Source organism: Herpailurus yagouaroundi, unplaced genomic scaffold (assembly GCF_014898765.1).
Source record: "Herpailurus yagouaroundi ecotype Mexico unplaced genomic scaffold, PumYag 28, whole genome shotgun sequence".
NCBI lineage: Eukaryota > Metazoa > Chordata > Mammalia > Carnivora > Felidae > Herpailurus > Herpailurus yagouaroundi.
Genome location: NW_024412376.1, coordinates 88,597,480 through 88,609,538, shown reverse-complemented (window position 1 = coordinate 88,609,538; position 12,059 = coordinate 88,597,480). Strand labels below are relative to the sequence as shown.

General features: G+C 44.7%; 1 protein-coding gene across 1 annotated transcript in view; it reads right to left on the bottom strand.

Moving 5' to 3' along the window:
• UNC5C (unc-5 netrin receptor C) overlaps nt 1-12,059 on the bottom strand; it is a 364,176-nt gene that overhangs the window by 17,507 nt on the left and 334,610 nt on the right. Inside the window, exons 12-15 of the mRNA XM_040488026.1 lie at nt 4,593-4,872; nt 3,166-3,325; nt 1,640-1,695; nt 557-724 (exon numbers count right to left, since the gene is read on the bottom strand). Coding sequence (XP_040343960.1) covers nt 557-724; nt 1,640-1,695; nt 3,166-3,325; nt 4,593-4,872 — 664 coding nt within the window. The remainder of the gene's footprint in view (nt 1-556; nt 725-1,639; nt 1,696-3,165; nt 3,326-4,592; nt 4,873-12,059) is intronic.

Below are 12,059 nucleotides of genomic sequence, written 5' to 3'. Positions count from 1 at the left end.
CAGATGGGTCACAGTGGAAAATTGTGAGGATGGGAACCAGATGGCCCGGAAATACATCCACGTTGCATTTGTTGAATGAATTCTAACCCATGCACATGGAGCCCCATAAGTGCAGAGCTTACCAACATCATTGATTAGCTGTAAATAGCTCATTTCTAGCTGCTTCTTAGTGGTTCTTAGCATCCATCATCTTTGAGCCAGGCCACTATTCTGAACAATGCAAGCTGCTGAAAGGTCCTCTAAGATGTAGGAAATACTAGGATCATGTGGAAAATGGTCTCAGACATGGGTTCCTCTAATTAGTGTTTAATGGAAGAGAAGAGGCAACAGCATGTTGACAGAGAGACAAGCATGGTCCAGCTGCTTCAGAATATTTACATTTAGAGTATTCCACCTTGCTGACTGATGAGTAGCTATTACTTGTGACAGGAGTCTGAGCAGTCGGCCAACTCTCAACCGGTCAAACTTCTACCAGGACACATATGTTGTGCCCTGGCTCTGCTGCACCCACAGCTCGGCAGGCTCCGAGGGTCCCCACTGAGCCACACCAACCTACCCAACCCAGCACTGCACACACGTTCCTCGTGGAACACTTCACCCTCCATTCCTCCACAAGAATCTGGCCATGTGGAAATGAAGACGAATGAGAAAAGTGAGGGTTAATTGCAGTTTCTTCTGCTTCGGCAGCAAGGCATAATGAGCTTATGTTGATCATGTTCGGTGTCTAGTTAGCATAATAGGGAAAGCTGATGTTCCCAGTGAACCTGGCACCTGACAAATTCTAAAGCTAAAATGATGTTTGTTTATAAGCCGTTAGAAGAAAAGAAACATAATTAGAAATCTTTGAGATTACAGTCATGCCAATCAATCAGTTCTAGCTTCTTTCCAGTACACCCTAATTACCTCATCAAGACGTCTAAAGAGCAATCGATAGTAATTATCTGATTACTATAGATCTTCATTATGTCCAAATTATCTCCCTGGGATGTCTAAAAGAAGATGCATTGTATTCTGGGAGGAAATTGTACCCAACAATGTATAATCCACACCCCATTCCTACAATCAACATAGATTGCCAGAGGATATGGAGAACATTATCAGTTTTCTTGGCGGGGAGGACCATTGAAAAAAACCTCAACTGCCTATTGGCCATGACCTTGGAGTCAAGAAATCTAATACCATATTTGAATGCAAAGTGTGGGTTGGAGTCGGCCCAAGAATAAGGCTCAGTCCTTGGTTTCTTTGGCCTTGACCTCAAAAGTCATGTTTAGCGTTCTCACTAGTGGGAAAAGACTGGGCTGGCTTGAGCCTTTCCCCCTCCTCCTCCTTCCTCTTCTTCTTCTTTTTTGAGAGAAAGTACCAAGTAAAATGCCATTTTAAAGATAACAGAGCCAAAGAACACATCTCTACATTCTTAAGCTTTCTGATAAAACAAAGCTGCTGACCTCTCTGGGAGGAACCTAACTTTTTTGTCCACTTTGATTACGCATGAACCCTGGTGAAAGATAAACTACCCATCGCAATGTACTCATGCTTAAAGCAGAGGCCTCTCTGACAAGAGACCGCTGGCTCTTCACTGCTACCTCTGGGAGAAATTGGCCCTGAAATAAATGATTCAGTAAGGAATATCCTTACCAACCTTAAATTTAATGTTCCCTGAAACGTAGCAACTGATATCACACTCAGCATGTTTGACTTCAAGGAAACATAACAAAATAAAGGAGAAGACAAGAACCAAAGCACAAATTGAAAATATTAAAATGTGAATTAAAGATATTGTATTCAATAAACAAAACAAGTCTTTGGAAACTAAAATCATCTACAACTACATGAGTCAGAGATGACTTAACACATAGAGCAAATCCCATATACAGCTGACCTTTGAGCAACACAGATTTGAACTTCAGGTGTTCTCTTACCGATTTTTGGGGGGACAAATGATGAACACTACTGTAAATGTATTTTCTCTTATGATTTTCTTAATAACATTTTCTTTTCTCTAGCTCACTTTATTGTAAGAATACAGTATGGAAAGCACATAACATACAAAATATGTGTTAATCGCCATTCATGTTACTTGTAAGGCTTCCAGTCAACAGTAGTTAACTTTTGGGGGAGTCAAAAGTTATATGCAGATTTTCAGTTGCACGGGGGTTGTTGCCCATTGCTCTCATATTGTTCAAGGGTCAACTACATAAATTTTGTATCAGAGGGAGAAGAAGCAAGCCCACTTGATACAATGGTCAGGCTTGTGTTCCTATTGTTAAGGTCTTAAGTGTTATAATTTCAGATGTATGACATAGCAGATCGCAGTTAAAAATATGCTGTAACTTGTATTTCAAAAAGCTTGATTTTCTGCATTCCTTCTGCATGAAATCATTTTGTTATATATATGATACACATAAGTAAGATGACATAAAAATAACAAATGTACGAATCAATAAGATATAGCTTTAGAGTTAAATGCTTTCCTCTCCTTAATCTTCCCGAGAGCATTCATTCAACATCAGTCAAACACACATGCCCTGCCGGGAAGCATGTCAGGCTCTGGGGCACACAGATGAGCCAGTCCCCGACCCTGCCTTATACCACTCACAGCGGGGAGACTGCTATGTAATTGTGTAACCCTAACGGCTGTTGCTTAGCTCTAAGACAGCTTCCAGACTGGATCACAGGTTAGGGTATTTGGATCACAGGTTGCCTTTGGATCACAGGTTAGGATATTTCACCCACCTTAAAAGAGAGCAAGAACAAAATATATTTAAGGTCAAAAGATTTAGTTAGACTTAAGAAAAATACAGTGACCTTGGAAAGAAATGCCATACTAGGAATTAGGATCATCTAGGCTCTTTGCTCTCAGAGATCTAAATGTCATCTTCTTTTGCAAAGGTCGTCCCCCGCTCTTAGCAGCACCCCACCTCGGGGCCTTATTTTGGCCCTGGGTGACCACCTGTTGCTTTAATGAGCTTGCTCTGCTTCTAAGAGAAGAGGTCACTTTCTGACTTCTTTGTCACTTCTGTCTCCACCCTGCAACTTGAAAAGACTCTCTCAGGAGTCAGTTATTGGCAGAGGTGTCTCTAGCCCATCTCTCTGCAGGAACACACGCAAGACCCCAGTCGTAAAGGCACCAGGAGCAGGCCCCTGTGCGTGTGAGTCTGTGCCCACCGGGATCTGAGCAGTCCTGCAGGATGGCTGCTTCCTCAGCTCCGTGGTTGCCCAGCGCAGGCTCTTCAGTGGCCCTGAGTGAGGGCTCTATTGATTCAGGGGGCCCGTGAGGGATCGCTCGAAAGGCAGGGACATGAGATTCCACAGTAGAAACAAGCAGCTTGCACAATAACCAATTAAACCAAGACATTATCCATGCCAAGCTATTAGCCTGGGCCACTTAAGAGCCACAATAAATCTAAGCTGTTTTAAAGGCCTGTGCGTACATACAAAGGGAGCACCTCTGGCCTGTACCCAGAGCTCTCCCAGGCTCTTAGCCTGGAGGATCGGCTCTCATTAAGGCCTCACTGGGCAAGGGGAGTGGGAGGAGCCTTACAGCTCCCACACTCTGGTTTTCCTAACCCCAGAATTTTTTGTGCGGCATTATTGCTGGGGTTAGACCACATCTGCCTCCAGGCCACTTGAGTGTCAGTCTCTCAAGGAGCTCACAGGAGAGCCCCCAGGCGACAGAGCTGCTGGCTCTGGAGATACTTGAAGCACTTGTTTAAGAATGTGAGAAGTCTCTGCCCGAGGGACTTTTTGCCAGGAACTGTGTGCAGTGCTGGGGCCCTGGCTCTGCTCCCCACACTCTGTGCTCACCCTCCTCTCACTCAGAAACCTGCCTCTTCTCTCCCCAAGGCTCCCAACAACCCATACCCCCTCCTTTGTTGGAGATACTTGTTTTAGCTTCCAGTTCCTCAAGAAGTGCCATTAGCCATTAGCTCCCCCACCCCTCTCGGTTTTCCGACCTTGCCCTCCTGGCCCTCCTTTCCTTTTCTTATTAGAAATCTTATCAGCTAGAGAAAGGAGGAAGCAAGTGATTAAACTCGAAGCTCCTATAACGCATTAACATTTCTTCTGGAAGAAAGAAGGTTGGAAGGAGGTTAAATCAAGGCTTTGTTTTATGTTGTCTGGCTTTGTTCTCTGTATTGTGGGGCTGTGATTTGTCTGTGCACTCTTTACTCTTGGAAACAGAAAGCCTTGAATTGGCTGTGCTTAGTGCTGCCGAGGAAGCCCGGGGACCGCGGCGCTGGGAACCCGAGCACGTGAGCCTTCTACTCCCCAGGTTTTCAGCCCCGGTTGGCCGTGCTACTCTGCAGACAGGGACCCGCTCTCCACGTTCTGTCCCCAGCACCGGACCAAGCACTGGAGACTGTGTTGTGCAGTTCAAGACCTGTGCCCCGCCTTCACCACGTTTGCACCGCGTGGGCCAGGGGTCTCAAGGCCCAAACCCAGCAGACCTGCAGCCCGCCCATGCGCTAAACCTCAGAAGACCAACCCTCAAGGGTCGTGCTGGCTTGTGTTTGAGAAAAAAATCACATCTCCCTTCAGACTTCGTGGAACCTGCCTTGCTCCTGTTAATTCTTGAATTCCTTGTGAAGACCTGCCCTTGTCATCGGGGATGAGAAATTCCTCTTTTTGCTACTGAGGCTTTCTCCACGGTCGCCCCCACAGCTGTGGGCCTGCGTGCTTCCCAGGCAGAGGCCACAGAGAGCGGCTGTCCTTCTCTGCTGTGCCCTGCCAGCTTTTCGGCCAAGCTGCTCTCTGTTCCCACGTGCTGACTGCTCCTCTGGCCTTCGGGCCTCTGGCTGCAGAGCCCAGTGGGGCACATCCAAGTGTCGGCCACCTCTCCCACCTGCTCGGGTCACCACCGCCTCACTTTGCCACCTATTCTTCAGGCACTCACACCAGGGTGCTGCGCTCCCCGCACTGAGTTTGTCTGCCGTACTTCATCCCCCATAATAACGAGGCTGGACTCCCATGACCATGTGCAAACATTTCCCGTCAAGTCACTTGGTTTCCAGGGCTCTGCTTGCTGCTCCCCCAGCTGCCACTGCCATGAATGCTTGGTCTGAGCTGCCACTTCCAGCCTGCCCAGTCAGGGCACCTTGTGACACTTTTAAAGCAAAACGTCAGAGTGTGGCACTCGAGGAAGTGACGGTGTCCCTTGTCCACCTCTGGGCGTACTTCTAAGGAAAAGGTGATCTCTCACATCTCTGTAATTAGCAATAGAACTTTTTAGGTTGTTCTAGAGCCTCTGAAGTCATCTTGTATTCCTTTGCACCACCGAACATGTTATTCTTTGATTTCTACATTAGTTCCTATTTTTGCAGTAAGAAATTACCATAAACCCAAATGACTCTAAACAACACACATTTATTACTTTACAGTTGTGTAGATCCAAAGTCTGACCACCAGACCCACTGAGCTAAAAAGTCAAGGTGTTGGTAAGGCTGTCTTCCTTTTTGGAAGCTCTAGGGGAGAATTTGCTTTTTTGTCTTTTCTACCTTCCAGAGATTGACTACATTCTTTGGCTCAGGATCCTCTTCCTCCATCTTCAAAGTCACCACTGGCACATTTCTCTGGTCTCTCCTTCATGGTTATAGCTCCCTTCAACTGTAGCTGAGAGAAGTTTTCCACTTTAAAAAAAATTTTTTTTAAAAAAATATTTTATTTATTGGAGCACCTGGGTGTCTCAGTCGGTTAAGCATCTTACTTGGGCTCAGGTCATGATCTCACGGTTGGTGGGTCCAAGTCCCATGTCAAGCTCTGTGCTGACAACTCAGAGCTTGGAGCCTGCTTCACATTCTGTGTGAATTCTGCCCCTCCCTTGTTCATGCTCCGTCTCTGTCTCTGTCTCTGTCTCTGTCTCTCTCTCTCTCTCTCTCTCAATAATAAATAAACCATTTAAAAAATTTTAATGGTTTATTATTTTTTGAGGGAGAGAGAGCACGAGTGGGGGAGGGGCAGAGAGACAGAAACAGAAGATCCTAAGCAGGCTGTGTGCTGACAGCGGCAAGCCCAGACTCAAACTCACAAACCTAACTCACAAATCTTGAGATCATGACCTGAGTCGAAGTCGGACACTCAACTGACCGAGCCATTCATTCAGGCGCCCCCTAAAGTTCCCCACTTTTAAGCACCATGTAATTAGATTAGACCCACCCAGAAAATCCAGGATAATCTCTTCATCTTGAAGTTCATACCCTTAATCATATTTGTGAAGTCCCTTTAGCCATGTAAAGTAACGTATTTATAGGCTCTGAATATTGTGTACAGGTATCTTTGGGGGCCTTTATACTGCCTATAATGACTTTTATCTTCTCTCTCTTTTCTTTCTCTTTCTCAAAAAATAAATTCAATGTGGCAGGTCATTTCCAAAATATATGATAGGGCCAGGGCCCAGTCTCATGAGAAGGTAATTAAGATTCAGTAAATTTAGATTCACCCAAAAGATCCCTGTCCCTAATGGCTGACCAAATAGCTTGATGACAAACCTGAAACTCACCCCACAATTACATCATGATTAGATTTAATATCTTCACTGAGCCATTATCTTTAAAATACCGTTATATCCAGATGCCCATCTAGGGATAATGAACATCATCAAATATCTGTTTTGTGCTAGGAAATTTAATAACTTTGATCTCCTTGAATCTTGTAAAGGTGCCTGATGTACAGCAAATGACTGTTAAAGAGGTCAAGTTCAATGACCAGAGCCACAGACCTGAGGAAGGGCAGAACCAAGAGGCTTAGCCAGCCTCACCCAAGTTTCCCTACCACACCACATTTCCTTCCATACACTTAACAGAAAGCAAAAAAAAAAAAAAAAAAGGAAAAAGGAAAAACACATTTGTAACCTTATTACATTTTCTGGTATTATCTAATACTTGTGTTACATGTACAAATATATTAATTTAATTGCATAGGCCAGCATCCTGAAAGTATAAACATGGGTCATGTTAGTTTTGAGGTTGTTTGAGGGAACCGAAAGAAAAGAGAAGGCTAATGGGGTCAATTCAACAGAGGGCCAGCCTTCATAAGCCCAGAAGAGATAGGCTTGAGGTGTTCTGGGTTGTGCGGGGTCACAGCTGCAGTGGAGGGGGCGTCAGAAGGACAGTGGAAGGCACCAGGTTCCAAGATGAAAACAAAAGCTTTTCCACGATAGTGTCTCCAACTGCAGCCCAAGATACTGAGTATCGCATAGGCCTCGACTAGATTTCCTACTTCTTTTCATTTTCAGTATTTCTTTCATTTTCTCTTCTTTTCCACATAATATGAGAGTTCACAGAGTTTCTATACTAGACCGCAGCCTGAATCGGGGTATGTGAAAGCTGAAGAAATCCCAAGAGTCTATGCCAAATGACTACATGAAGCGAGCGGCTTATGTTAATTTACATATTTGGTCAGAAATTCATTTGTCAAATACATTTGTCAGAAATTCCAGAAGCATCATATGTGGCCCATAATGTATACAAATAACTCTTCTTTTAGGTTCTGAATCTCAGGGTTTAGTATAAATCTCTCAGAAATTGTATTTTCAGAATTGTAATTCAGGACAGTGGGACAGAAATGACTTATTTCCACATAGTTGTGGACTTCTCCGTGTTTTAAAACTTACCCCAAAATCATCTTGTTCTCTATTATTTTCTGGTATTTTAAGAAAAAAATTTTAATGTTTATTTATATTTGAGAAAGAGAGAGAGTACAAATGAGGGAGGGGCAGAAAGAGAGTGAGACACAGAATCTGAAGCAGCTCTAGGCTCTGAGCTGTCAGCACAGAGCCTGACATGGGGCTCGAACCCACAAACCGTGAGATCATGACCTGAGCCAGAGTCAGATGCTTAACAGACTAAGCCACCCAGGTCTTTCTGGTCTTTTGATATGAGGATTTAAGTCTTTGTAAATAATGGGAGGAAAACACCAATATCATTACTTTAATCACATGAAGAGGAGGGAAACAGAAAAACTGATCTGTGGCCCAACTCAATCTTTACAATAGACGGGACCTCTCTGTGTGGGCACAGAATTGCCCCTAAGCCATTTTCACAGTTCATAGCATCTTTGTCTCTCTACATGAATTCAACCTGCACATTGCTCTCCCTGTTCCTTTGAGCACTTGCACGGGAGAAAAATCCACCTGAAAGGTACATGAAAGAACCCCCTGTCTCCCAGCAACCTTGACTTTTACTCTGGCACTCACCTCTAGCATCCTGATTCTCAGCAATGCTTCTGAATTGTTAAACACAGCTTTTAAGCTTCAGGTGACCATTTCTGCTGTGGGCTTAACGAAACTCAGGGAAATTGTCACCAAGGCTACCGAACTCAAAGAGCTAGGTGGGGACATGAAAGGATGCATCAGGGTTGCTTGAGACTGACTGATGTGGTGGTCTCCTTTTTTTTTTTTTTTTTTTTTTTGCTCCCCATCCACATAGACAGTATAAGCTCATATGATAAGAGAGTGGGAACTAATATTCTAGATATGTTCACTTCCAGACATCCAGCTACAGTTTTCTCTAATAGCTCTCCAGACTGTAGAGTTCTGAACCCCTGAGAATGTCCTCCGCTGAGCTCCCTCTCTGACCCAGTCCAACATTCTGGGAGGGCTTCTGCCGTTCAGGAGAAATCCCCAGCACGCAGTGGTAGCTATAAGAAAATATCAAGTCTGGGGAGACCCACTTTCCGGCACCATTTGCTACGCTGGAGATGGACGGGGGTAGAGGAGTTGGATTAAAGCACAAACAAGGAAGCAGAGCTCCTTTTCATCAGAACCCAGATGGGATAAAGAGAGGCTGAAATAAAAGGTTTGAAGAGGAAAGGACAGGAGCTAAGGGAGTGTGCCTTGAGTGGTGCAGTAGGAGTCGGGTCACTGCAAAGGACGGAGGGGTTGCCATATAATCAGGGACTTGGAGAGAGCAGGGAAGACTTGGAAGAAGCGCTATGTGAAAAGTGGTGAGTCAAGAAGGGATGAATGAAAGGAGTGTGGACAAGAAGAAAGGGAAAGCTTAGGGCAGCCATCTTGAGAGTAGCAGAGACTCAAGCAGAAATCTATCATTTTCAGAGCAACTCAACAATCTGGAGGGAGAACGGGAGGGCTTGTTCAGGGGCAGTCATCTTTAGCTGTGGAATCAGAAAAATCTACTGTAGCTCCAGTTGGCAAGAGATTTAGAGTGGAGGTGAGTTCCCTGGAGATCTGGGTAAGAACAGAGGAGGGTCTGTGAACCAGGCCACCAGAGGAGTTTGAGGGAGGTCTTCCTTAAGAATCAAAGGTGGCCTGCATGCCCTTTGTGTTCGAGAGATGGAAGGTCAGATATTGTGGTCAGAAACATGGAGCTTCGCAGGTGGGGATCTTGGCAGGTGGAGATGTTAATGAGGGTGAAATCCACAGCATGCCTAAACCGGCGGACAGATAATGTGGGATGATGTCAAGGTTACCAGAATAACTTTGGGCAAAAAACTGTGATTAGTGGTGACTTTGAATCTGAGAGATTGATAGGAATAAAATGAGTGGGAAGAAAGACCATGAGGCAGGTACTGCTAGGCTGGAGATAGGTACCAGGAGATTGGGGGCTAAGGAACTGAAATAGGTCATGAGTAACAGAGTAACAGAATGAGAATAGCAGTAGGAAAAGTCAACCCTACGAGCAGAACAATGCCCCAGAAGTGATCATGGGGTAGGAGAAGTACTGGAACTCTTCCTTTATGCCTTGTGGTTACTTAGAGGGTGTGGTCTTCACCATGGAGATTATGAGGGATGCCATGTGACGGGGAAGATCCAGTTGCCCTTAATGTGAGTAGGTGAAGGAAGAGTGGAGAGGATGATTCAAAGGGTGTAGGAGAGTTTGTTCATAAGAGGATTAAAGTTCCAAAAAGATCCATGGAAGTGTTTAGGATAATAGTTCTTAATCTTGGCCACACAACAGAATAACCCAGGGAGTGTTGAAAGAAAAACCCCAATACCCAGACCAATTAGATCAGAGCCTTTGGGTTGGGACCCCAGAGCGAGTCTTTTTTTTTTTTTTAAGTTTATTTCGAGAGAGAGAGCGAGCACTGGAGGGGCAGAGAGAGAGGGAGAGAGAGTATCCCAAGCAGGCTCCGCACTGCCAGGATGGAGCCTGATGTGGGGCTCACAAATCATGAGATCATAACCTGAGCCTAAATCAAGAGTCGGACGCTTAGCCAACTGAACCACCAGGCACCCCCAGAGCAAGTCTTTTTTTAAAGCTCCCCAACTGATTCCTATATATGTGGGATGCAGAACTACTGACTTAGGAAGGGTGTGAGCAGGGAGCGGGTGGGCCAGCAGCAGGAGGAGGTGTTTGGAAAGGGCGATGCAGAAGAGAGTATTTATGGGCAACAATGGTTACAGAAGCAGGGAGAGGGCAGAGACTGCTGGGGAACACCAGCAGGCAGGGTGCCAAGAAGGCAGAATTCAGGTAACAAAGAGCCTTTCTGAAAATGAGCCCCAAGGTTCCAATTCAAGCGTGGGTGTTAGGCAGTGTTGCTGGGACTGAACTAATTGTCTCTTCAGTATGTTGGATAGACCCTTTACCTATAACTAGGATTTAGGTATTTCTGCATTGTTAAAAGGCCATGAGGTGCAAGAAAGCCTTATCCATTATTCATATTTGTTTCAGGCTAAGTGCTGGATCCCCAGCTACTGAGAATTCATAAATGTCTATTTGGAAAGCACTGACCATGATTCAAACTGCTCTTGGGTTGTTTTTACTGCTTAATCCTGTTTGTCAATCTTTCTCAGTGTTGACCATTTGCATCTCTTTCCACTAATTAAAACAATTAAAATAGTTTTACTGAATTATTACTTTTTTGGCATGGATTTGCATGTTTCTGTTGGGAAGAAAGGTCAAGAAAGGTCCTAAGTATAACTATGTGTATGAATATAAAATATGTGTATCAAACATTTCAAATATGATGTAGATCTTCTATGGTATGCTTTTTACAATGGTTTTTCTGAGAATTGTTACAAGACGTGCCTTAATCAGATCCCATGGCTCCCTACAAATACAGTTTTCCCTGTGAAAGAATTTAAGCCTAGGATGATTTCCACCCTGACAGTGCGTCAGAAGTATCACATCTGCAAGGAATATAAAAGAACCACAAGTTTCACACTACAGCTGCATGTGCACATCATTTATTCAGCATCAGAAACTCCTACAAGGTCAGCCATCAAAAACATATCCTGTGTCTCATCCCCTCCATGGACCCAACCTGCAACACTCAGGTTTCATGACCCAGAACTACTTTCTGGATGGAAACTCCAGAAGGAAATACTTTGAAATTTCAACAACAAAAATTCTTCCCCTGTTTTTTTTCCTTGACACATTTTCTCCCACTTCTCCTTTTCCTCCCCTGGGTGCTCATCCTTCAATAGCTCCTCTGCTGGCTTCCCTTCCTCACCCCCGGCAATGGCAGGGCTCCCCTTGGTCTCTGTTTTCTAGGGTGTGGCTCCTCCAACAACCCACATTAGGGGCAAAGCCTAGACTGCAGCCCCCTGCTCAGGTGTGAAGCCTGCTCTCTCCCCTCAATAGCTGTGTGACCTAGAGCAAATCGCTTAATTTTTCTGTGCCCTCAATTGAACATCTGAAAAAATGGGGTTAATGGTATCATACAGGGTTGTTGTGAAGATTAAATGAGTTAATAAACATTTAGAACCATGCCCAGCACATAGGAAGTTGTCAGTAATGTGTGTTATTTTTAACAATGTCGTTTAACATATGTCTCTGCTCTCCCTTGATAGTCTCCCTGATCACGGGGATGACAAATATGAGCATTGTAGAGTCGGTTCCTGAGTCTCTACTTTAGGATCTTCTCTCTGTCCAGAGAGTCACACACGCATTTCTAACTGTCCCTTGGGCATCTTTGTCCTGATGTCTAATTCATACCTCTAACTCAATATTCCAAAAGTAAAGTCACCAGAGCCACACCCCAAAGCTACCTCCCCCATAGGTGTGTTACTATTACTGAGAGGCAGACTGGATCTTCTCCATTCATTGCTGGTCACCAGGTCCAACAGGAGTTACTTGAACAGGACCTTCCATACCTATTCCCCTCTC